Source organism: Manis pentadactyla, chromosome 7 (assembly GCF_030020395.1).
Source record: "Manis pentadactyla isolate mManPen7 chromosome 7, mManPen7.hap1, whole genome shotgun sequence".
NCBI classification, from domain to species: domain Eukaryota; kingdom Metazoa; phylum Chordata; class Mammalia; order Pholidota; family Manidae; genus Manis; species Manis pentadactyla.
In genome coordinates, this window is record NC_080025.1 from 99832707 (window position 1) to 99860178 (window position 27472).

At 39.1% G+C, this 27472-nt stretch overlaps 1 protein-coding gene across 1 annotated transcript in view; it reads left to right on the forward strand.

Moving 5' to 3' along the window:
• The window catches only part of SNX10 (sorting nexin 10), a 75938-nt gene that overhangs the window by 44901 nt on the left and 3565 nt on the right, over window positions 1–27472 (forward strand). The window contains exons 2-5 of the mRNA XM_036897482.2: window positions 4327–4373; window positions 17720–17806; window positions 21057–21157; window positions 21577–21675. Of these exons, the coding sequence (XP_036753377.2) occupies window positions 4350–4373; window positions 17720–17806; window positions 21057–21157; window positions 21577–21675 (311 nt within the window). The 5' untranslated portion in view covers window positions 4327–4349. The remainder of the gene's footprint in view (window positions 1–4326; window positions 4374–17719; window positions 17807–21056; window positions 21158–21576; window positions 21676–27472) is intronic.

Sequence of the window (27472 nt, forward strand, 5' to 3'; positions counted from 1 at the left end):
TCAATAATTCTATGTAGATATTTGCTAAAACCAGTTTCATTCTGTTTAGATGTCCTTGCGGCTTTGATATAAATCCAAATCTCGTTTGTTGGGTTCATCGCCTTTAACATGGGATGGTAGGGAAACTTCAACCTACGCTACTTAAATAACCCTCACTGCTTCCCCATTTCCCTTTTAAAGAATGATATAAGCTATACTTGTTATTCCTTTTTTTCCCATTGGAAAAAGTATATAATCCTTTCTCATTCCACCACCACGAGCAGCCTGTAAATTCTTGACCAGCAGTTTGCTTGTCAGAGAGGAGACTGCCCATAGGCATACAGACCAAGCTTACCCTGCGTAGGTTTTTTTTGCCTCTTGACTTAAGAAATGGCTTTATTAAGGTATAGAATTGAAAACACAGTACTTGATTGCTCCATAGATAGGGTCTGCAAACTGTTGCCACCTGTTTTTGTGGATAAAGTTTTAGGAACTAGCCACGTGCATTTGCTTACTTACTGTCTGCGAGTGTTTGTTTCCTCACTACAGATTGTAGGCTTGAATAGTTGCAACAGAGATTGTATGGCCTGTAAAGCCACAGTTATTTACTATCTGGCTCTTTACAGAAAAAAAAAATTGCCAACTCCTTCTGTATAGATTTCTGTCTGTTTCACATTTTGTATTTTATAGAGAAATATTCCAAGGTGGAAAATGGAGGCAATTTTCTCCTAAAGTTTCTGGTTTTGGCAAATCAAATTCTCAAGGTGGTGATAGAGTTGTGAAGACACACATTGAGTTTCTTAGATGATTCTCTGAAGCTGCCATGTTTCCCAGTAGGGGGACAGCTCATATACCTGTCATCTGTGTGTACCCAGTCCTCACCTGAACAAAAGGTTTGAGGAGTCATCCCTGTTATTTAGAATGGTGGTGAGATTTAATTCTTCTTTTGAAGAAGGTAAGTGGAAAGGAGAATGGATCTCAGTGGGTGACCATCTGGGTATGCTGTGGTTCCCAGTGATGGTGGGGAAGTAAAAAGACAGCCTTGTTGATGGTCATCTAGAGGCAGATTTCCACACTTGTTGGAATAAAAATATTTCATAGGCAAGACTTTTCTATGTACATTATTATGATAGATATATGGGCTCCTCTGGGGAACTTGGAAATCTAAACAAATCTAAAATATTACAACCCACTAGCTGGACATAGTTTTTCCAGAGGGTAATTTCAGATTAATGCTTTTATTTGCTGAATTATAGAAAACTGATCATCTCTTTTATCCATACTATTATGCTATCATTTAATTTGCTTCTTTCCATCAGTAAATGCCATGAACGGGGCCTAGTACCAAATGATATTTTCTGTTGTGTTATGAAGGTAACATCTCTTCATACATTTGAATCTGGTGTTTATTTTACATGAAATAAAGATCTTCCATAAATTTTGTTAGAGTTACTAATTCTTCTGATAGAATTATGGTATTAATTTTTTTAAACACTTATTTAAAAAGTATAAAATTAATGTGTTAATTAGAAAAATTCAAACAACACAGAAGTGTATGGAGTAAAAAATGAAAATCTCCACCCCCATCTCTACCTTCTTCCCCTTGATTTAAATATTAAAGGTTGACCATGTGGTTCTCTTTTGGAACTAGTTTTAAACTTCTCAGTTTCCTACTTTCATAGTTTGACTTGATCTGTAGTATCTCAGGGTGACCAACACCCTTTTGGAATAGCAGAGTTCTACTTGGGTGGGAAGAGCTCAAGCCTTTTGGGGAGAATTAAGACCCACACTCTGCACCTTCTGTTCATATCACATAGTCATGGTTGCAGCCACAGGCAACGGGAAGAACAGGGCTGGGAAGCAGAGTGCCTTGAATCGAGACTGGATGAAGTTTTCTTATTCTCCATGTAACCTGGGGCAACTAATCCCTTTGACCTTTTGTTTTATTACCTATGAAGTGAGGATACTCAACTGTCCCTCACAGGGTGATTGTGAAGTTTAATTAAATGAGGAAACACAGATACACTCTGTTGGAGAAATTCAGTCAACTGGGGAGATGAGAATTTACAACTGCTATGGTGCCAAGTGAGGTTGATGTTAACGGGGGACTGTATGGTGCACTGTGTACTGGGGCAGAGAGCCAGGGCAGAATCCTGGAAGAGGATGGGAGTTTGCAGGGGTATCTGGAAGGGGTGAAGGCATGAGGGCAGAGGACCCACCTGGGCAGAGGTTGGGCTGCATGGAACAGCGTGGTGTGTGCAAGGAACATGGCCAGATGCTGAGATGGAAGCAGCCCAAAGTCCAGCTTCCATAGGATGCAGGAATCCCTTCAGTAACCTGAACTCTGGGGCTGCTGCTCCTTCCAGCCTCTGCCCCTTTGCACATGCCAGTACCTCTGCTTGAAATGTGCTTCTTTTGCATTCCTGGCTGAATTACACCATCCTGTAGGCCACATCCTAAGGGCCACTTTCTCAGTATAGTCTTCCCAGCCTACAGTGCCCCTGACCCTTCCCACTTGGTCCCTCCATTCTCCTATCAGGGTGACCTTTCCTTCCCTGTCACATCATTTCCCCATCATAACTGTGAAGTCATCTCATGAGCTCCAAGTCTGTGCTGTACTCACTGCATGCCCCACTCCTAGCCCAGCGCATGGCACATGGAAGGAGCTGCATGAATATTGACTGAGTCGATGCATGAGTGAATGAATGAATTCCTCCCTTCCCAGTTACAACCTAGCCTGTCTTTCTGGTCTAGTCCCCACAAACCCCTTCTGTTAGTTTCCTTTGGTTGCTGAAATTGCCACAAACTTGGTGGCTTAAAACAAGAGAAATTTATTCTCTCATGGTTCTGGAGGCAAGAAGTTTTAAGTGAAGGTCCTGCCAGGGCTGTGCTCCCACCAGAGGCTCCAGGGGCAGAACCCCTCCTTGCTTCCTCCACCTTCTGGTAGCTTAGTTCTTGGCCTGTGTTTCTGTCTCCCCAGTCTCTGCTGCCAGTGTCATGCAGCCTTCTCCCATGTGTGTGTGTGTGTGTGTGTGTGTTTTCCACTCTTCTGTCTCTTATCAGAACCCTTCCATTGGAGTTAGGGACTGACTAAATCTTGATCAAATCTCAAGATCCTTAATCATACCTGCAAAGGTCCTTCCCCAGTGAGATCGCCTTCATAGGTTCCAGTGGTCGGGATATGGACAGACCTCCTGGGTGGCAGCAGTTCAGTCCACTCCACCCTCCATGAACCCTTTCCCTCACCATCTCTTGACTGGCCATGATGCTTTTCTTCATCCTCTGTGCATACCATGTCACACCTTGTTCCTGGAAGACCTTCCTCCCATGAACATTGACATCTCTCCCTTCTCCTGTCCTCCTGCCCTGTCCAGGTGAAAGGACACCCTCCCTGGGGACACCCACCTGCCACTCACCCGTGGTGTGCCGCCATCCTTAGGAGCTCTTTTCCTCTGCCTGCTGCATGTTATCTTGTTGGCAACACCCTGAGAGTCTGGAGACTGAAGCTCATGTTCTTGCTTCCTGATATTCCCTATAATTATTGCCAAGGACATTAGTAGAGACTCAGGAAATACTTGTGTATGGTAATAAGTATCTGGAAAATGGGTCAGACTTATATTATCTATATAAAGGCAAATAGTGACCATGCAGTCATAGCCACCTTTGGGATGTAAGAATACGTACATGTGGATGTAGTCAGAGGATTTTAATTTTCTTTGGCAGGGAGCAGGTGTCGACTCCAACACGCTTATGTAATAAATAGGGGCTTAAAGAACAGCAGACAACCCCAGGGACGTTTACAGCTTGTTGTACCAACTGGACCCATGGTCTGACCTTCATCCTTCTTGGGGTCACGCCATCTGCTGTCTGAACTCTGTATTAGTTTAAATGTCACAGGGACAACCTGTTCCTTGAAGGTTTGGTTGCCGGTCAAGCTGTCAGAGCTCTTCTCAGTGGTGGATCTCTCTGGACATCTTTTCTGTTCTCTCCATCTCACTGCTGACCAATGTCTCCTGTCGGCTCCTCACAGCCCCTCTGTTCCCCGACCTTCTGGCCTCCTCTCATTCACCAGGATGCCAGTGGCTCTGCCGGCCTTCCCGTCTGAGTGCCTGCATCACCCAGCCACCTTGCACTTACTGTGTCTTGAACCCCCAACCCCTGTGTGGGCTGATGTGCCCCTTGGTCGAGCTGGCAGTGGACAGGGGGGCAGAGGAGCTGAGGTCCACCTTTCAGAGACCATGGGTGGGCAGGCCCTCTCACAGAGGATTTGGGTGGGGCTCGTGAAAGCTCATACCTGCTCCAGTATGGAAGTTCCCAATCACTGAGCTTTGGTCTCTTATTTTTCAGATTGATTGTGTCCTGCAGTGAAGATGTTTCCAGAACAACAGAAAGAGGTATGTCTTCAAAAGTCCAAAAATAAATAATCCATGCGTTTTGACCCACTGCAGGTTAGTTCTTCATTCGTCGACCAGTAAGTCTGTGTGGAGAGTCAAGACACTGCAGGGCACACTAGAAGAGGGCTAATGGAAGAACAAAATAACCCCCCGCCTGACCCACTGCCCCCGTCTCCCATCATTGGCCCATCCTTGGCCCCCATTCTTTGGTTCTAATGACTGAGCTTCTCTCAGCTCACTTGCACTCATTACTTACAAAGGTATCTTTTTCCATTGTCAGGAATCTCCCAGACTCTGCCTCCCACCCTTTGCTTTGAATAGTCTCCCTCTGACCTGCTTTCTTGGTTTCCTATGTGTTGCCTCATACCTGAATTCCCCATCCTCTGGTAACAACCCAGGGGGACTGTTTGCCATTAGTTTCAGTTTTGCCCTGCTTGTTGCCTCCTGGGTCTCTTGACTTGGTTTTTCACATTTTAGGGAAGGCTGTCCCTTTCCAAACCCAGCCTAACCTCCTCGGCCTCCAGTCCCAACTTTCTGAGCTTCCGTCTGAGTGGGAGGAGGGTAGGACAACCACATACCAACCCTTTGCTGAGGGGGGTCCTCCCTCAGAAGTACCTGTTTGTCCTACCCTACGTACAATGGCACCATTCACATTGTCACTAGGTGAGGTTAATCCGAACTGAGCCTAAAGTGGACAGGCTATTTTAAGGAGCTTACACACACACACACACACACACACACACACACACACGGTGTCATGTGGCCACTTAGTGCTTAGTTCAAAGCACCAAAGTTTAAAGCACTCACAATCTATTTTGGAGAATCCTTCCAGAAACTTCTTGCTATACCTCACATTCTTTCAATCCTGTCTTTGGGTTCAGGTTCTCCTTAGTAATATAGCTCCCTTCCACCTTTTAATGCCAGGCTGCACTCCCTCCTTTTCAAAGACATTGTTTTCGTTGTTTTTTTTTTTTTTTAACTTTAAAACTGGGTATAACATATGTACAGAAAAATACATAAGGTGCCCTAATCAGCTCAGTAGATTTCTACTTAGGTATACATCTGTGTAACCACCACTTGGGTCAAGGTAAAGATGTTTCTAGCACCCAGGAAGTTCTCTATATCCCTTTCCAGTCAGTCCCTCTATGTTGTCCCACAGAGAGAACTACATACAGCTCTAAGACCAGGTATAATTTTGCCCTGTCCTTTTTATCAAACAATTCTGGAACCAAGATGCTCGCTTCAGGAGATAACTTCATTGTGAAGTTGGCCACGTGCGATCCCCAGATGACTGCCCCCACTTCTGACACCGGTTACAAGGCTGGGGTTCCTTAAACCACCCTCAGTTTTGATAATTCCTAAAACTCACAGAACTCACTGAAAGCTATTGTACTCGTGATTAAGGTTTGTTCCACAGAAAGGTTTAAGTTAGAAGCAGCAAAAGGAAGAGACCCATAGGGCAGAGTCGGGTAGGGGACTGCATGTAAAGCTTCTCATCCTCTCTGTGTGGGTTAAGGACCCTCCTGCCCAGGGGAGCTCATCTGAGCCTTTGGCGTCCAGAGTTTTTACTGGGGCCCAGTCACCTGCTGCCTGTATGGCTGACTTAGTCTCCACTCCTCCTTGGGTCTGGCAAATAGCTTTAGTCTCCAGTTCCTCTAGAGGTGACAGCTGGTCTGGCGTGGCCCATAAACCCCCATCCTACTAATGTTGGACTGTCCAGTGGCCAAATAAAGAAACTCCTGTCAGGCAGGACATTCCAGGGACTTAGAGATCACCTCCTGGTAGCCAGGGGCTGGGACCAGATCTCCCTTTGGGTGAGGTGAATTCCTCACTGAGGCATGCTGCGTTGGCCTGACCACTGGGGTTGCACTGATTGCCGGCACTATTCCAAAGGCACATTTTATTTTATTTATCTATATTTATGTATTTTTTTATTGGAATATAGTTGATAAACAATCTTATATTGGTTTCAGATGTATAACATAGTGACTCAATAATCATATACATTATTAAATGCTCACCATGGGAAGTGTAGTTACCTTGTTACCATACCAAGATACTGTAGTATTATTGGTTTTATTTTCAGGGCTGTACTTCCATTCCTGCCAAAGGCACATTTTAAGAGTTGTTCTCTTGGGGGAAGAAAAACTGCCAATGAAAGCCACAAAGACTTCTTTCCAATTAGAAGATGCTTCTTTTTTTTTTTTGCTTGGTTGGTTTAATCACTTGATTTTTATTATAAACTCATTTCAATTAATAAAAACTAGATACAGATTTTAACCAACTACATAAAGAAAGCATTTCATTGACTTTGTGAAAATCCTTTATTGTAAATGGTTATATAATACTACTATAACATGAAGGAATTTTAAACTGAAAAGTCCCTCAACTGAAAAGGAAAAAAATAAAGAGGAAAATGTGTAATATTCAGAATTTTACCTTTTGCCTCTGTCAGCAAGAAGTAAGCACAGCAAGGCTAGATTCTGGATGTACTGGAATAGATGTACATCACATATCAATCCATTTTCTACCTGTCGCCAGAATGATCTAGTTTCTAACACGTTACTCTGAGAACAGTCAAATGCCTACATTTGGCTTCTGAGACCCTGTATGATCTGACCCTGCTGCTTTTTCCAGGCTCCTCTTTTGCCCCTCCCTCCATCCTAGTCCACTTCTCACTCGTTTTAGAGCTTACTTTGGGGATATGAATACTTTATGCACACTGGACCTCTGGGCTTCACAGTCTTTTTCCCACTGCCTTGAATAATTTCTCTTCTCCCAGCCTTCACACCATATTGACTGGATAACTCCTCCTTATCCTTCAGACCTCAGCTTGGAAGTCAAAAAGAGGCTTTCCTAAAGCCTCAATTCTAAAAGCTATTTTTATCTCACCGCCCACCCTAACTGCACCCTGTAGTCAGTACCAGTTAGAAGTGGAGGAGGTTTGGGTTGAGCCTTTAAATATCCTAATGGCTGATTGTTGTTTTGTGGAAAATAATTTAGATCCTATCTAACTGCACATGGAAGGGCTGAAAGTGGTATCACTGATTGTTCTAGAATCTAGACCAAGGGAGCAGTTTGTGTGTAAAGCACTTCCCACTCGGCGCCTGTAGCAACATAGCTAATTAATCATGAGGTTGGCATGTGAATTGAAACCCATTTACCATCCTTGTTCAGGATTCCAAAGTCCCAAGAGTGATATCTTGGTTCCATATAACTGGTAGTGCCAGCATAGAAGTTGGGTAAATTTTTTTTGTTGTTGAAAGATTTGAGGGGTGGGGAATCAAATGCAGTCTCTCTTGTTAAAATAGCTTTATTACTGTAATAAATCTAGAGAGAGGAGAACAGGGAGTGAGAGTCTCCCTTGTTAGTTAAACATGTTCCATTTGCACATTGGTCTGAATTCCCGAGAGAGCAGTATCTGAGCTGATGGATCTTCCCCATAAAAAGGCCTTGGCATTGGGCCATGGTAAAATTAAAATGAATTCAGATCCACTCATGCATGCAACTTTAATTTACAATTAAAATATTATGGTTACATATTTTAATAAGAATAATTAGATGGACCCAACTGAATCAACTCTGCTGCTTAATGAGATAGAACCCAGAGTCCTAATGAAAAGGCAGGTGGCTGTGACAGGAAACACAGTTCAGACAGTGTCTTCCATGAAGTCAGGCATTTTTGTTCTTTCTATATTCTTATGTCCAGAATGAGCAGTTTGATTTTTCTGCATTACTGAAGACCGTTGCCTTTAGCCACACTGAGCTCATCTGTGATGTGTGAATAAGCGATTTCCTCCGGCCTGGCTGGGCAGTCTGTTTCATGGAGCCTGACATTCCTTGCTCTCTAAGGTGCTGGGTTGGCTCCTTTGCCCAGGGCTCACCTGGTGTGAATGGCACACTCCTTCCTTTGTAATGTGCCTAGAAAGGTGGGCTGAAAGTCTTTGTGTGTTTGTGGGGAGGGTGTGTATAATATCTCTCCGGCTCTCCTGGATCGCGGTGGCTGAAGTTTGCCTTTAGAGATTTGTACCTTTAGGATAAGGTTTTTTTTTTTTCTCCCTCAAAATGTGCAGGCGCCATAGTGGATAAAACAGCAACTACCAGTTATTGACACCTGCGTGATAATAAATCCACCAGCTCCATGGCAGGGATACACTGAGTGGGGCAGACGCAGGTGGGCTGGGAGGGTTCTGGCACCCTGAGGACCCTGCCACCGAGGGAGGAGAGGTGGGAGGGACGTGCCCCTGTGTGGGATACATTTGCTGTTAACATTTATGTGTTCAAGATACGCTTATGTAGACCTATGGGAGCATTTTGGGCTTGCACTAAGAAAACATGGTTTTAATATTGGGAAACTGACTTGAAAAACAACTAGGCTGGAACCAAGGAATATCATTAAAGACAGCTCATAAGTGGGGCTTCCACCTGGTGTCCTTCTGATGCTGGTGACTTTGAAGGGAAGTGACAAGACAGGACATTCCCACTACCCAAAACTAAATTTGTTCTCCCTTCCTCCTTCCCTCCCTGCTTATGGAATGTGATGTGGTAACAGGGGAAACCGGGTGTGGGATATATGGGAATTCTCTACTACCTTCACAATTTTTCTGTAAATCTAGAACTGTTCTAAAATAAATCATTTTTTTAAAACAAATAACATTGAATTATATATGCTCACATACAAAGATTTTTACAGGGTTTTGCAGTGAATAAAACATTTGTAGTATGCTCCATTTGTGTTAAGAATTACACATACATGCCAATTTTACATATGTAATATAACATGTATATATAAACATCCTGGACAGGTGGATGAAGAACTGGGAGTCCAGTAGGGAAGGAACTTTTGTTTTTGTGGTGTACTCAATCTGCATTTGAGATTTTGTATATCTTTTTTTCTTAACCAAATGCATGTTTCAGTTTCATAATATTGAAAAAAACCTTATTTTTTAAAGGTACGTAAGTTTCAGGATATCATTATGTTACTGGTGCCAATACATGTTGAACAAATGGTTACATTTTCAGATCCGTGCTTCTCATTTACTTTCACTTTCAAGCACCACATTTGTTCTTTTCATAAAGCAGTCTGGTTGCTATGACGTCTCTCCCTTCCTTTCTTCCTCGCTTTTCTTTTACTTTTTCTGGTTTTAACTTTTCCTTATGAAATTTTAAACATATACAAAGTAAAGAGAATAATATAACGAACCTGTGCTCAACCAGTTCACACATTATTCATTTGCGACCTGTCTGTCTCCATAGCTCCACCCATTTCCTCCTACCACAGTGAATTATTTTGAAACAAATTCTAGACATTGTGTAATTTCATCTGAATATTTCAATATGCATTTCTAACAAACAATCCTTCTCAGAAACAGACCCTTCCTAGAAACAAACTGCACTACACATCTTAAATAATAGGCATTAATTCCTTCAGATCATCACATACAAAGTCAGTGTTCAAGGTTCCCTGATTATGTTGAAAAAAAAATTTCTATGTTTGGTTGTTCTCATTATGATCCAAATAAGGACCACACATTGATTGCATTTGGTTAATACACTGCTGGAAGTGTCTTATTCTGCCTTTTTCCCCTTTGCAATTTATTTGTTGAAGAAACTTCATCTTTTATCCTGTGGGGGCTTTCACATTCTGGATCTTGCTGATTGTGTCCTTGTGGGGGTGTTTAACACAGGTAGGCAATTATTTCTTGTTGCAAAAGATGATTTTTTTCCATTGCACTTTTCCTAATGTGTTATGAAATGTAAAAAAGGTAACCCTCCTTAATTTTCTTTACTTGTATAAAGAAACTTACAACATCATTGACCATTATAAGTCATGTAAAAGGCAGATGTAGCTAAATCTCATCCACTTATTTATCCTCATGTAATAAAAGCTTTCTTAAAAATCATCATTCAAGACTGTCTGAGCCTAGCATTTAAACACACCCCAAGCTATAGAGTGACAGGTAATATCCCTTGTAATATGTCTTTTAGGTTATTTGTCATAACTATTACTAGGGAACAGAGGAAGGTTACTTGGTACACTCTGCCTCTCAAGCTTGTTATTTTTAAAAGTGTAAAACAGGCCAAATATCAGTTTTGAGATATCTATGTGGGAGTCCTGAACAGAAGCCTGCTGGATAAACATTGGTTAAATTCTGTAATCATTAGCTGTATAGAACAGTGCCTGGCATAGAGCTGGTGTTCAGTTCATTTTAACTGAATGAATTAATGGATGAATTAATCTCACCTATGTCTTCAAATAAACACATAATATACTACTTTGGAATAGGAAAAAGAATATCTTGAGAAAGTGAGCCAAAAATGAAATAAATTTTCATTTTTGTAATAGAAAATTCTTATCAAGGCTATAAAAAATTAATACTCCATATGTAGAGAATCTGCTTTATTTTGTCTTTACTCAGCTTTTTTGTAATCTGAATATTTTTATAAGGAGCACATAGTTTACTGTATTGTAAAGATTAAAGCTAGACTAGAAATAAATACACCTATCAAAATGGCTAAAATAAAAAAGTGATAATACCACTAGAAAATGTGATAGGTGTGTAGTAATATATCATTGTGGTGTTAATTTGCATTTTCCTAATGGCTAATAATGTTGAACATCTTTTCATGTGCATGTTGCCATCTGTATGTCCTTGTTGGTGAATGTCTGTGTGTTTGGCCTTTTTTAAATTGAATTCCTTGTGTTTTAAATGTTGAGTTTTGAGGGTTCTTTATATATTCTAGATACAAGTCCTTTGAGGGATTTGTAATTTGCAAGTATTATCTTCCAGTCTGTAATTTCCACTTCTTTCAGCTTCACAGGGTCGTTTATAGAGCAGAGGTTTTTAGTTTTCGTGAGGTCCAGTTTATCATTTTTTCCTTCTATGGGTTGTCTTTTTGGCATCAAGTTTTAGCACTCTAGTTCTGCATCTAGTCTGAGGTTCCAAGGATTTTTCTCCTATGTTTTTTTCCTGAAAGCTTTATGGTTTTTATGTTTACATGTAAATCTGTGATCCGTTTTGAGTTAATTTTGTACAATGTACAAAATTTTGTACAATGTAGGTTGAGATTCCTCTTTTGGCCTGTGGATGTTCAATTACTCCATAGTCACTTGTTTACAAGTCTATCCCTCTTCCATTGGATTGTTTTTATACCTTTGTTAAAAAATCACTTGGGCATATTTGTATAGGTCTATTTCTGGGTTTTTCTGTTTTGTTCCATTGGCATATGTGTTTCTACCAGTACTACACTGTTTTGGTTACTGTAGCTATCCATTGAGCCTTAACATTGGGAAGAGGGATTCTTCCCACTTTATTCTTTTTCAAAATTGTTTTGGCTATTCTAGAGTCTTTCCCTTTCCACACAAATTTTTTAATAAGCTCATCTATGTTTTTAAAAAATCTTGCTGGGATTAAAAATGCAATTACATTAAATCTAAATAGATCAATTTGGGGAGAATTTATCTTTTTACTGTGTTAAGTCCTCCAATACATGAACAGTATAGATATATATAGATATAAAGAAGTATATGCTGCTTTGATTTCTTTCAACAGCATCTTATAGTTTTCAGTGTACAGAACCTGTATATTCTGAGTTTTTTAATCTTTGTAATCAATCAATTAATTCTCAAACATTTCATGAGCACTTATTATGTAAAGTATTGTACTTGGTGCTAGAAATATAAAAATGAAATACAAAGCGTTTGAGAGACAAGCGGGGCAGAGTTTCAGAAGAGCATGTTGTTTGAACTGACATTTTAGCTAATAGCAAAGAATATAATTTTTCCTCTGGAAAATAATGCAATTACAATGAAATTGGAAATAACTTGAGATTTATTATTGAAAGGACCACTAAACAGAGCATGTTTGAGAGCATGGGCTTTGGAACAAGGCAGACCTGAGTTTGAGATCCAGCTCAGCCTTTTGTCCATTTGATTTAGGCTTTAGGAGCCTTATATTTCTTATCTGTAAAATGGTATGATAATATTACTGACCTCTTACTGGATTTAAATTAGAGTAAGGATTGTCGTAAAGATTAAAGGTAAATGTGTACAATGCTTATCACGGTGCCTGGCATAAATCAGTGCCCTGGGCGGTGTAGTTGTTTTTATTGTTACTTTCGTCTCCCCTCAGGGCTAAGGGAAAAAAGGCAGGGGAGGTGCATGAATAGATAAAGGCTGAACCTGGGGCAGCGATGGGGGTGGGGGAACAGGGCACATTGAAATCAAAGTGTGATTATTAGAAGAGAACACAGAAATTAGCTTTTCAAAGAGACTAGCAGACTCTCTTCCTTCAGAAGCCTGTTTTCACATGGAGAACAGTAGCGATCAGTTAGTTTAAATTTTTAATTCCACTCTGCCTGCTTCTTCCTTCATACTAGATATAGTCATTAGGCCCAAGAAGTCATTAAAGTGTTTAATAAGGTTATTAAATTGACTAACTGCTGCTGCTGAAGCAATTTTCATAGGAAATCCATATGATTCTAGGTATGGAACTCAGAGCTGTCCTCTGTGGCTGACAGGCTGTCAACATTCCTTTGAAGAATGGCGGGCAGCATTGTGAGGGATGCATCTAATTAAGAGATTATAGGTGAACCTTGGCTTCCTGGGTGTGCTGTTCGTAGCTGGAAGTATGGTGAAACTTCACTAATTCCTACTAATTGTGGGGTGGAGGAGGAAGGCCCATCTGAATTACAGAATATTTTAAAATAAATGTACTTTTATTACTTTCAAGTACATATTTTAACTCCAAGTAGGCAAATTGTTGTCTGTACAAGTCTTAGGGGACCCAGGTTATTGAAGCTATCAGAATGATTTTCAATTATTTCTATGTAAATAGATGTTTCTAGAGTTCTTTTGGGTGCTAGAAAACAGTTTGTTCTCATAGATCTTAAGCATTGCTCTTGTGGCCATATGCTGTTAATTGGCACACCCTTCGAGGAAGGGGTTTGTTAAATTAAGATAAACTTTAGACCAGTTGCTGAATAACTTCCCATTAAATCATGGAGTCCAGGAACCCAAGTGGATGAGATGTTTATTTCAATTGAACTTTGATCTCATCTTTTTTTTTTTTTTTTCTGGAAGGCAGTTCATTCATTCCTGCAGGCATTCATTTGGTCATTAGGTGATATTAATGGAATGCATTGGATGCTCCAGGCACTGTAGCCAACAGAACTGTCTGAGCTACCCTAAAGTTGCTTAACATCTCATAGAGGAGGCCTAAGGTAATTACAGTACAGTAAGGCAAGGAGCTCGGACAGTGCCCAAGGTGTGCCCAGAGGTGTTAGGGGCTCAGAGGAGGGTCAGATTAATCAGACTTGGTGAATCTGAAGACTTCCAGAGGGATTCCAGAAGGATTTCCAGAGTCTGAGTTGCATTTTGGAAATGAGTTAGAGTTAGCAGAACATGAAAGAAAGAAGATGATGATGGAGAAGAAAAAAGCAGAAAGTAGTGTAGGAACAAGCAGTCCAGGCAGAGAGAAAAACATATTTAAAAGCATGGAGGTGTGACTGGCATGTTGTGTATGGGGACCTAAGCTTAGCCTTTGGAGATAGAGTGAAAATCATGAAAGGCTATATTGTCCTAGGTAAGGAGTTTGCACTTGGTTTTGAAGGTTATGGGGCAGGTTTTTGTGGATTTTCAGCAGGAAAATGACATAATCAAATATGTGCTTTGGAGCCATTCTTGTCTAGTATGGGGGATGAATTGGATACAGGCCCAGAGATCAATTAGCAGCTCTTGCATTAATGTTGCACAAGCAGTGCTTAAACCAGAGCAGTAGCAGAGGAATACAACTGTGGGTGGTTCAAAGGAAGGTGAATCTGGAGGACTTGGTCGGTGTGTATTTCAGAGGTGAGTCAAAGAAGTCTGGGGTAACCTGGGTTTCTCATTGGAGGTTATAGGGAAAGGGTATGGATTGCGTGCTTGTGGGACTCAAATGGAGCAGTCTAGGCAAGAGGTGGGATGCGTGCAGAGGTGCCTGGGCTCGAATGGAGATGAAATCATCAGCCCATGCTGGGTGCTTGAAACCCTGTGTCTGGAGGAGGCCACCCTGGAAGAGCAATGGGATGTGAAGAGCGGCAGCCTGGGGTGGCTCTCAGGGCCACGGCAGTGTTTAAGAGATCAAGAAGGAAGAATTCTTTCCATAGAATAGTGATAGTTAGCACCCCAACCAAGTTAAAGAGTTATGGGATTGAAAAAATATTTGGAGTCTTAGCAGCATAGTTAATTTTGAGTGTGTGTTTAAAATGCATTGCTGTGCTCTTAGAAGACATTTTTTTTTTTCCAGCATGGTTTTGGAATATGTATTCAACATACTCTTGCCTACGTAAAGATTAGACCTAATGAATGATAGTAATGGTAAAGTCTGAGAATTCCAATGCATTTTGAGGAAGAAAAGAGACTATTTACTGTAATTTGCATTATGCTGTCCATTCCTTTTACAATATTATGAAGGGCTTGCTTTGAGCAAGTCCTGTGAAATCCTTAGATCACTCTGCCTTTCACTGAAAAAGTACAGTGTTAGGGTGTTTGCTACTGGATTCTTAAGTTAATAATTTTTACTTTAAAAAAAGATGTGTAGCTAGTTTAGCTTGTCTTCTTTGCTTATGGCCAGTGCTGCTGGGAAGACCTTAATACTTTGGGTGTATAAGCATTTTCCTCTCTATGTATTAATACTTTGCATTCATGTAGCACTTACTGAGAAATTTCCCAGTGCTTTTAGCAGTATTTTGTAATTTGATCCTTCAAACAAACAGATAGGTTAGACAGGCATTATTCTAATTTTCCAGTTGTGGAAGCAGAGGCTCAGTGAATAACTTCATAATTTAGATAGTGGGAGAATCAGATTTTACCTTTAGTCTTGTGACCATAAATTCAATGTCTTTCCATGAAAAGGGACATGTTACTCAAAGCTTATGTGTATCAATTGGGCAATAGCAAATAAATAGGGGGAAAAAATCCTGACTTTTTTCAGAACTACTGTCATTACTATCACTGAATAATGGGATGCTGAGTGGTTGGGGGTATGTGATACTTTAGTAACTGTGGATTTTATAGTTTTAGTTCAGAAACCATTTATTTTTTAAATCACATTTGTAGCAAATCAACGAATGGGTTTCTTTGTCTTTTCATTTTTGTAGACTCTGTGTAAAGGCCCACTCTTTCAGTAACAGATGCATGTCTCTATTAATATGGAATATCAAACTGTTGGAAATATTTAATTTTCCTTTTGGTATATTGAGGAACTTCTGCCTCTCCAGTGGAAAAGTGGAGCGGGCAGCACCCTGTGAGTGAGCATGGATTACATGTGACCTGATGACTAGGAGCCTTCTGGCTAAAGGGGGGACACGATGCTCTGTCAGCTGTTGTCAACATTCTGCCTTGCCCAGTGTAGGTTCCAACCATTTCTCCATTAGACACCGTGCCTGGGGCCCATACTGCTTGTAGGGGCTCAAAAAATGTCTTAATATCTTCTAAAATCTGAAAAACAAAATGAACTTTGAGGTCAAAATATTTTAATATGTAATATTGCTATATTCATCTTTATGGAGTGTAATCATAAAGTATGATTTTTAATATTTTTTTGTGTGGCTAAAAGGGCCCATGAAAGCAAAACTTCCAAGGGCCCATGGAAGTCAGAATGCGGCCCTGTGTGTGTGTGGAGATTTGGAAGGGTAAGCGTGGGCTACTCTGGACTCTGATCTTCTGTTCTGACCTATTTGTCCTTCTGATCACTGACTCATTGCTGATTGCTTCGTTCCTTCTAAGAACTGTGTGTGTGTGCAAAGTACTGCAGGAAAATGAGTTACACGTGCATACACACACATTCTGACAAGGGACGGAAGTGAGGTGTGTACAGACTAGGGCAGGGTACCTGTGTTTTGCTTCAGTTTCCATCTCTGTGCAGGAACTCCTTTATCCCTGATCCAGTCACACTACATGTAAGGAGGGCTATGAGAGACTTTGTTTTGACAGTTATTTTTATAGTCCTTCTTATTATTTCAAACGTGCTTTTGAGAAATAATGGCCAAAACATTTAGAGCATTGCTATATCGTTATCTTGTTTTTATTACCTGTTGTCTAAATGACTTTAAAAAGACATAATGAAAATATTTTAAAATACAACTTTGGAACCATTAACTCATAACCTGTATACTGAGGTCAGTCAGTGGGGCAGAAGTCTCAGAAGCAAGAACAAAGTGTATTTTACCTTCCAAGGTGAAATTTGATAGGTAGAAAAAGTTATTTTCAGGGAATGTGGACTATTTCTTCTTTTTAAAAATCTTCTCTACTGAAAATTCTCATTTTATTGTCTGCTTACTAGAATGGAGGTGCTTTGTCCAGAGAACCCATAGTCTTTCTTTGGCTTCTGCCCTAGAGCATTTATAGGCTTGCCTCTCAATGTACCAGAGTGAAGAAGCAAGAATGCCTAAAATTTCAGCCTTTAGAACCCCTCCTTTTTTAAACACAAATATTTAAAATATTTAAAATTAAATTCAACCACACATTTATAATCACCAAATGAATAATAAATTATACTTTAAGATCTATCATGACAAACATAACACGTTTTTGTTGTACACATTTTCCTGCTTTTAAACTAAACTTATTTAGTGACAATCACTTTTTTGAAAGTATTATTTTAGATGTTTCCTATTCATGTTTAAAAAAACAAAATTCTCCACTATGTATTTTTTTTTACATCTCTAACTGACCTATAACATGAGGTTATGCAGGTGAAATGATCTTCTGTATGGGAAAGTGTATTTTAAAAATAGAAAAGTATTGTGTAAAAGGTGTTCATCTTTCTATTAATGTTACTACTGCTCATTCTTATAAGGCTGGGGTGCATACACAAGTCATTTTCAACTCTCCTTGCTTGCTTTTCACATGACCTTTGCTGCTTTTTCTTATTTGTGTTCTAAGAAGTGATTTATCAGGCAGGACCTGGACCTCAGGTTTTAATTTATAGAGATGACAAAAGTAAGGAATGACCACTTTTAAAATTCAAGAAAAATGTGAACCTATTTTTTCAAGATTAAAATTTAGAAATCAGTTTTAGAGTATACTTTCTTACTGTTTTTACAGAACTTGTAAAACCATCCAAAAGTGCAGCCAGCTTGGTTTTGCATTATTTAAAAAATTCCATTTGTGGCAAAAGTGTTTTTTTGGACTTCCTATGGTGCCTGATTCATTCATTTTACTTCTTGTTTTTCAAAGGATTACAGTCACATTGGTTGAAGTTCATTTCAATTTTGTACTCGTATAGTCATTTCTCTCTGCTCTTTCCTTTCCATCCCTACTTGCAATTCAGAAACACGTTTCTCTGTTTGTGATGCCCTTACAGGAATTTGTAAGTGTCTGGGTTCGAGATCCTAGGATTCAGAAAGAGGACTTTTGGCATTCTTACATTGACTATGAGATATGTATTCATGTAAGTATGTAGTTAATAGTCTATAGAAATCACAGTAATTTTTGTGGTGGTGGTTTCTAAAGGTGAAATATTACTTATTTGAATTTCTTATTATATCTTTGTTAATATTAATACTCTAATGTTCATTGCCTTCATATATGAAGATGTGGATACATCTAATATTCACAGTTGAAGAGTACTAATAGCTCATTAATGATATTTCTTTATGATCTCTTTAGCATAATTCTGGATAATATACTGCCTGATGAATCTTAAGTTTTGAGAGGTTGTAGAGGTCTCCAGAAAAGAGATGTACCTTGTTTTTTATGTGGAACAAGAAAGGAAATGAATGTGTGCAATTATTTTCCCTTTGTCTAGATTCTGAGTTATTAGTATAAGTAAATAACTAGACATGATGTACTTTATTTGGGAATAATACGGTATCATAATCCCTTGAGCAATGTTGTGTGGTATGTGGCCTTCTTTGACTATGTTGAACAAAGGTCAACAAACTTTTTCTGTAAAGGACCGGGTAGTAAATGTCTTCAGCTTTGTGGGCCATACAGTCTCTCTCAAAATGACTCAATTCTGCTGTTACAGGCTGAAAGCAGCCATAAACAACAATAAATGAGTCAGTGTAATTGTATTCCAATAAAGCTTTATTTGCAAAGACAAGTGGCAGGTCACATTTGGCCCACAGGTTATAGCTTATTGTTCCCTGATCATGAAGATAGTCACTTTTCCCATCTGATTGAGTTCAGACCTCTCTTGGGGACATAGAAACTGACTTAGATTTAATCTGTGACTACATAGCACAAGGGAAGTAATATTTAGCCACCTTTAATCTTCCCATTGTAAATATCTGAGTTGGTATTTTGGATGTCCAATCACCAGCCATAAATCTTTTTTTTTTCCTTATTTTTTCTTTTCTTTTTTCAAGGTTCCCCAACTTAGAATATAAACAAAGTAAAAACTCAGAATTGCTTTTGTGATGATGTTGAAGGCCATTGCCAGGGTGTGCTTTGTATTTTGAATTTGTTTTGGCTTTACTCATAATGTCACACCAGATATGCATTCTGTGTGGGCAGTTATAACACAAGTATATAATACTAAGCATTTAAAATGAGATGACATTTTTTAGTTGCCTTTTTAACTTCCTTAAAAAAATTTGTGGGTCCTTAATCACACACTTTATGGTAGGCATGAAATTTAATTATCCTCAGGGAGGTAATGAATAGATTTTTCTCTGCTATGGAAGTAGATGTGGATTCAGAAATGTTCATCTTGAGCCACAAATGATGTGTTCTATAAATATTATTTGGTGGTGGTCTGGCATTTCTCTAAAATGCTAATTAAATTGACAATGAATAAATCTGGGCTTGGTAGACAGCAGAAACAAGCAAATAGATTTAGAAGAATTTTATAAAATAGTGATCTCAGTGTAGTCTGGGCCTGAGGAGGCTTCCACCTGTTGTACTATTAGGAATGGAGGGAAATGGGGACTGCAGAGTCCTAATCAGCCTTGCTTAGGCGCTATACCCTTAGGGCTTCACAGGTAGGGAAGCTGGTGTTAAACCCGTTTAAATTAACCACAAGGGAAATGATATCAGGTAACTCCTGAAATCTTTGTATTTACTTGGAATTTTAAACTAGTGCACTTAACAGGGTGGGTACTCTGTCATATATACTCTCCTGAACTTGTCCTGCAAATGAAGGACTTAGGGATAGATCTTTGTTTAGTGTAGGGGCCAGATGGATCTCCAGTTATTGACATGCGTAATGATTCTAACAGAAAATGTGAGGGAGTTGAAATAGTCTGGGTCTGTACCTGAGGCATGGGGAGTTCCTGCAGTGGCTGGGACTCAGGGGAGCAAGCATTGAGAGGTACCTGCCCAAGCCTTGTTAGGGCACTAATTCTGCTGTCTTAGTCCTCAAGGATCACATTTGAGTGAGACCCTGGGGTGCTTTGAAATCCACATGCAGAATGTTACTGTGCCACTAACTCCATCCAGTGTGTTTTGCTGCCATATCAAAGATGATGGGATTTAGACCAGGAATTACTTTGGGGGCAGGTTTCTTAACCTCTCTGTAGCCTGAGGTTTTCTGAACTTTACAAAGTTTGGGAATACCAGACATTGTACCATACATTTCATGGAAACAGTTTAAGAACTAATGTACATAATCACATTTCCCAAGGAAAACAACTGTTAGATGCTTATTAAGTTGGTGGAATAATTACAGTTTTTAAATAATACCAATCTTGGGGACAAAAAATTCTTATTGGGAAATGTAAAGTTTGTGAAATAGAATCTAGAAATAAATATAGAGGATACTGATCCTCTTACAAAACCAACAGACAAATATCTGCCAGTCTTTTGTTTTACCCAAAGGAGAACCACACATGTTTACCAGTCTTGTGTTTACAAAAGAGGAGCATTACGGTTTTGCTCAGGATGGGACTTTTGAAAGTGGCTTTTTCCGAGTCTGCCCTAGTAGCTGGAAAGGAACCAACACCCAGTAACTAATAATAATACTGAAAAGATAACATTTCCCAAGTGCTTATTGTCAGTCCTCACAACCACCCTATGATTAGGTTGTGCTATTTGATCCTCATTTTACCATTCAGGAAACTGTAGTGGAAGTGATTTGCCCTGAAGCAGAGCTCGGGGTGGAATCAGGGCCCCCACATGGGTGCAGGTCCACGGGCTTCTAACTCGAATCACCCTTGTATGTCTGGTAGAGAAGGGAAATGTTCTCTTGTTTAAAAGTCACCTCAGGGTTCCTGGTGATTTGTCTGATCTGTAGTGGTGGCCATGTCTAGGACATGACATCTTCTTTGATGTCAAGTCAAGGACCGTAAAAAGGTGTCTCTATCCCTAAAGGCTTCTCCAGTTTCACAGCTAGATGGATAGTGGTAAAATGCAGTGGATGATCTTGAGTTCTTACTGGACATTAACGCTCCAGAATTTGTTTAATTTTCATGATTTGTCTTTGAAAGCAGTGGTAAGAGGTGAGCAGAAGGCTCCTTCAGGACTCAGGGAATGAATGACTGGATCATGCCTCACCCCAGGACTGTACTGATCATTTATGTCAGCGGATGTTATATTGGTGGGCTATGTGCAAGATTTGAGTCTGGTGTCAGTGCAGATGTACTTGTGGTTTTTAAAATCCTGTTTGTATTTTTTTTTAATGAATATCAGGGGCATATAATGAGTTATAAGAAAAGCATTTTTTCCTCAACTAAGACTTGTGTTTTTTTTTCCTTAAACAGACCAATAGCATATGTTTTACCATGAAAACATCCTGCGTACGAAGAAGATACAGAGAATTTGTGTGGCTGAGGCAGAGACTCCAAAGTAATGCACTGCTGGTGTAAGTGATTTAAAGAGTGTCCTGAGGGGACCTTATTATTATATTCAGTATTTTAAAATTTGATATGTGTTAAATATGAAGAATTTTATATGCTTTCTTCTTGATTGTAGCATATATATATAGCTTTAGTTAGTTTTGTGGCTACTGCATCTGACTTCAAAAATTATCACTTGAATTCCACCAACTTTTTGAGTATTAGATGATGAAAGCCCTAAAAATGTTTTAAAATGTTTTTTTTAAGTTAATTTTCTCATACCTTAATTATATAATCATATATGAATAAAATACATAACATATATATATATATAACTATATGATAGTTGTGCAATAATTATCATGTATAATTTGCTTTCCTTTGAAGGATTTCTGGAACTAGACCACCTTGATTTTATGGTTGACTTTTTTTTCTTTCTCGTAAGACAACTGCCAGAACTTCCATCTAAGAACCTATTTTTCAACATGAACAATCGCCAGCATGTTGATCAACGTCGTCAGGGTTTGGAAGACTTCCTCAGAAAGTAAGTATGCAGAAGTTCTTGCTGCTGGACAGATGTGAGCAAGGTACTTTGCAAGAGTTGAGTGTTGCACGATCATGTTGGGGAGAACAGTACTGTTTTTGAAGTGCTAATGATCTTCTCTAGTGCCAAGCTCAGTAGTTCATTTCCTGTATTAGAGCACCATCTTGTGGCTCATATCATATGGTGCGTATTTCAGACAAGTTTTCCAGAAAGAAAACAATGAACTAATTGAGTCACATAATAAATCTATGATCCCTTAAGCTTTAATTCAGAGCCAAATTGCTTGGGAGTTTAGCTAACAAAAGTAAAAGTATTCTAGGAAACAAATATGCCTTATTAAAAATGATATTTCTTAAAAACTGTCTCTATTTACAATATTTAGGATTGACAGGCCAGAATCAGCTCTACATGGGCTGCTGATACCCTTTTGGGCATCTCTTTTTTTTTTTTTTTTTTTTTTTTTGGGCATCTCTTAATGACTAGTTTAACTCTGCTCTTTAGAGGGAATGTTTGTAAAGGGCTTGATTGGTGTCTGAATAGTCTCAGTAGATTATCATCTCTGGATTACCTGGTGTTAGTAGGTATTGCAATGGAAGTGGCTTGAATTTACATTTCTTTAATTTCTTTTTTCCCCATTCTGGAATCCTGGAATATTCATCCCAGGGAATAGCACATGCGTTTGCATACAGACTCTGAGGCCAGATGGCCTGGGCTCAAATTCTGTGTCTGCTACTTAACTTCTGGTGGTTGGGCTTGTCTTTTATTTCCTATGTGCCTGTGTTTTCCCATCTATAAAATGGGGCTAATAATAGTACCTCCCTTATAAGGTTGTGGAGAGGAATGAGTTAATAGATTAAAGCACTTACAACAGTCTAGCATATAATGTGTGATATCTAAGTATTAGCCAATATTATCTTCATGCGCTTAGACATAAAATGGCTTTGAGCTAATTTTTCTACCTATTTTATAGATAAGGAAATAGGCTGTCACATGACATGAATTCAGGACCCAATCTCCTGAACTCTCTTTCTTTTCTACAAGGTTTTAGAATTTGGAGTAATCTCCTTTTGAGTTCCATACATGGTATCTTAGAGCTATCTTGAAATAATATACTGCATTCTTCCCATATGGCTCACTCATAAGGGATTTGGGTATTAAGTAAGCACATGAATATTAATATTTATTTAATATTAGATTGATAGAGTGCCTTTCTTTGAAGGGGGTCATGGAGACATAACAAAACATCCAAGGTTATAAACTGAGGGAGAGTAGGAAAAGAAAAAACAGCTAGAGGAATAAAAATGACATGAGGCCAGAAGAACCGATTAACTGAGCCACGTACTCAGAAAACATTATAGTGGTATTCTTCTGGGTATCACAGCATGACAGAACAAAAACCTGGACAGTTTTTTCTTCCCTTTCCGTTTGGGGACATCTCCAATTTTAATTATTGTCTGGGTGAGACCCAGGTGGTTGATGGCTTCTCCCTTAAGTCGTGGTCCCTGCAGTCTGAGTTTGCAGGGTGGTCTGTCACTCCAGATGCTGCTCCGGGAAGCTGCAGACTGGCTGTTGCCAGTGAGGCCTGTGCAGGGACAGCCAAATCCTGCAGTCCTTTTCAGCACTGGGGAGCTGCTTGTCTTCTGTAGTGGTGTCTCCTTATTTGAGGTCAAAGGATAGCATTCATCTCTGTATTTAAGTTGCTTGTTAAGTGCAAGGCATACGTTTTTGAGAAGGAATCACTTCATTGTTTTGAGCACCACCTTTCCTTCCACAGTTGGTCTACCAAATTAATAACTGAGTGAGTGTCATTAGGCCATAGCAGGGTTATGCTTATGCTCCAGTATTCTTGCATGCTGTGTCTTTTGGCTGTTTGCTGATTGGGTTTGATGTAGATCTCACAGTGGAAAGTGTCCTGGATCAGAAGCTCAAGAAGCTGGAGTCTGGGTCTCCCATGAATCTTGGTTCCTGATTTTTTCTGGCTGTATGAAAAAGTCACTTAATTCCACTGTACCTTGCTTTGCTGTAAAGAGTGTGGTAATGTAACATATGCATTGCTGACCTCACTTGGGTGGTTGGGTTGGTTGGATGATGTATCAGAAGGGACTCTGAAAACCTGTTTATTAAGTGACAAATTTTGGCCAGGCTAGGTAGTGGGGAAATAAGACTGCACAAAATGCACACAAATCCTCATCCTTGTGAAGCTTCTGTTCTAGTGGGGAAGCACTATATTCATACAAGGATGGGTGGGATTATTAAAATTGGATCTGGATTATCATCCAGGAGTCAAATCATAGAACAGACGCCAAGTTCTCTTGTGATGTTATTTGTTCCATCAAAGTGTGTGAACTTTAGTCTCCAAGCTGATGCTTTACATTAAAAATTAAAGTTGATGCTTTTACGTGGTTTGAGCATGAAGGAAGCAGTGAGCCTAATACCACATGGTTAGATTCAGGCCTGACTTAAACGACTTAATACTGTGGTACCTCTTATCCTCCCCATCCTCCTTCCTGTGTCCCTCAGATTCTAATGCAGAGCTCTCCTGTTCCTTGTCTAGTTGGTGTAGAAGTAGCAACTTCCCATGTTGGCCCTTGGTGTCCCCCCAGACCAAGCCCACTTTGGGAAACTGGATGCAACATGGAAATCAGCCATCTCGGCACTGTGCCCAGGCCCCAGCTTGAAATTCTCTGAGGCCCCATTGGTTACCAGTTAAGTAGGACCACCATCAATAGCCTGTACCTTGTTTATTTGTAGGGGACTTTAGGAAATTGAGAGGCAGGAAATATGTTTGTATTGTAGATTTTTAATGTACTTTTATTTATTTATTTATTTTTATTAAGATATCATTGATATATACTCTTAGGAAGGTTTCACAAGAAAAACAATGTGGTTATTCCCTTATTATAGAGATTCCCCCCCACCCCCGCATACCCCATTTCAGTCACTGTCCATCTGTGTAATAAGATGCCACAGAGTCCCTATTTGTCTTCTCTGAGCTACGCTGTCTTCCCCGTGACCCTGCACACACCATGTGCACCAATCATGATAACCCACAATCCCCTTCTCCCTCCCTCCCCACCCACCCTCCCACACCCCTCCCCTTTGGTAACCACTAGTCCCTTCTTGGAGTCTGTGAGTCTGCTGCTATTTTGTTCTTCAGTTTTGCTTCATTGTTATACTCCACAAATGAGGGAAATCATTTGGTATTTGTCTTTTTCTGCCTGACTTTTTTAGTGTACTTTTAAAATTTGTTTTTTATGTAAGTTTTGAAGTTGTGAACCAAGAGCACTAAATATAGTCAAACCCCACGAAACCAAAGTGTTGCTGTCTTTGTGCATATGTGCATATATTTAATATAGTTTTTTTCATTTTTAAGGTAATTTATGAAATAATACATATTTAATAGCAAAATACATATCTAGGCTAATTTTCACAAAGGAATTAGAAAGTTGTTTCTTTAACTAGGTGGCAAATACTAATTTATGCCATTTATTGAACATGCTGTATTTTTAGCTTTTTACATATTTTTATCTGAATGCCTACAGCTATTAAGAGTTGACTATCATCTCAATTTCTAGACAAAGAAATTATGGGAAAGGTGTAGGCTCTATATTAATCCCAGGAAATGGCAAGTTTATAGTTAGCAGAACTCTTTAGTGCTAGCTAAATTTGGTATGATGGTGGGGTTTTTCAAATACAGTAAGTTTCCTTTAATCTTGGCTACAATCCCACTTCTGGATTTTCCCCTTTGGCTGGTCATAAACTATAAGTCACTTCTAACTAATAGTTAGGGAAAAAGAAAGTTATAGACTAAATTTATAAACTCTGGTAGTTACGTTTGATTGGTATCATAAATGGGAGCCACCTTTCCTATTTTACTGAATCCATCCCATTAATATAATTACATTTACCTTACAGTATAGACTTTTTTTTATCACAGTTTTATGTTTCTTAAAAATGTAAGGAATAATATAGTATTTTACAGAAGGATACCATGGAAACCCTACAGCTACTTTTTATACATGAACACACACACACACATATGCACAATTTTTATAAGTCTTTGTGTTCAATAGAGGGCACCACAACACAAATCATGAATGTCTTCAGTAAAGATTTGTAGGTTTTATTATTTTCTCATGGCAAGAGGTAAATAGGTGGAATTAAAATCATGTTGAGGAAAGCAGATTTGCAACTGTGTCCAATTCAAGGGGAAAACATGTTTTGCTTTATTTAGTTTAAAGTTGTTAGGGGGAAAGGAATAGCTTTTGACACATTGTAAATATCTTTTCAGAAATTCCTTTAAAATTCTAGAGGCTATTTTTGTTCCTTTTATAAAGCCTTGAAAATTATATACGTTTATTTTTATGGAGTCTTATAAATATGACATTTTATTGACTGTTTTACAAAGTACTTTTTATACTAAGTTTGAAATTATTTTTCTGCTATTGGATTTGTTTGTGGAAAATGTGGCAAAAATAGGATTTAATATAATGACAGCAGTTACAACACTCTCTGAAATACAGTAGAGCACATATTACTTAAAATGAACTAGTTATGCTCATTGAACCAGATGGGAAAACACTCAAAATTTCTGTTTCTTTAAATTTTGGAATGAGATATCCGACTGGAAAAAAACCATAAATACCTTACAAATTATTTTTTGCTCATTTAAAACTCATACCATGGAGCACAGTGGCAAAAATTTAGCTAGCCAGACAGGGAATTCAGAAAGCCAAAACTGTGTCTAGCAGACGTACTGTTTTTGCACTCTGGGCCTGTGTGGGTGTTGGAAGTTCCAGCCACATCCTTCTCCCACTTGGGATTGTGAGCTGAGTGTGCCGGGTTCCCTCTTGCTTTTCACCCGTGTGTCCTCCAGGTGGCAGTATTAAGCAGAAAAGAACACACTGGGAAATAATGAGTCTAATGTACAGTAAAATTGGAAATTGAATTATAGCTCAAGAAAAAGGACAGTAGCCTTGAGGTCCTGATCAGCCTGGACTCTGATCACTTTTTGCTGTACCCATGTGTTAGGTTACTAGCAAGTTAATAACAGCGCGTGAGCAGTTCAAGGCTCAGTAGAATTGCTTTAGACATGAAATAAAGCTAAAATGAATTTGTGTCCAATATCATTGGCATTAGTGCTCATTACTTTTGTAGCGTAATGCCTTGAACCATCTAAAATCAATTTTAAAGATTACCCGTTATTTTATAAAGAAAATAAAACACATTTCCAACAGAAATAAAGCAGTCAGTATAATCCTGTGAACAGTTACTTGTACCATGGCTGGCAGGAAACCAGTGGCAGAAGCGTACAGGAAACACTCTTCAAACTTCACAGCAAATGCAAGTTAATATTGATGGGTTGTTGCTATATAAATCTTCTCTTGATCTGAAGTATTTAAAACAAGAGTGGTAAACATTTGTAAATGTAGAAAATAAATCTCAAAGAGTAGCAACAGGGATTTACTACTTTACTGCTTATACCTGGTAAACTAATCTTTATCATGTGCTGTGGCCATCTTCTGGGAGGGCCCAAGGCAGAGGACATGGAGGGAGAATTTAGCTTCTTTGCTTAAGATTTTGCCTTTTAAGAAAGCACAAAGGTTTTCCTTTTCCCTTTAGTGGGCCAATAAAGAAATTTAATCAGACTACGTTTGTAAGTCCAATGGAAGCAAAGGGGACAGCTAGATTTTGGTTTTGATACTACCATTTTTAGACATTTGCCTTCTTGAAGAAATAATTCTGTTTTATTTTATATCACAATGTTGTTATATTTTACAATGACCCTGGATTTTAA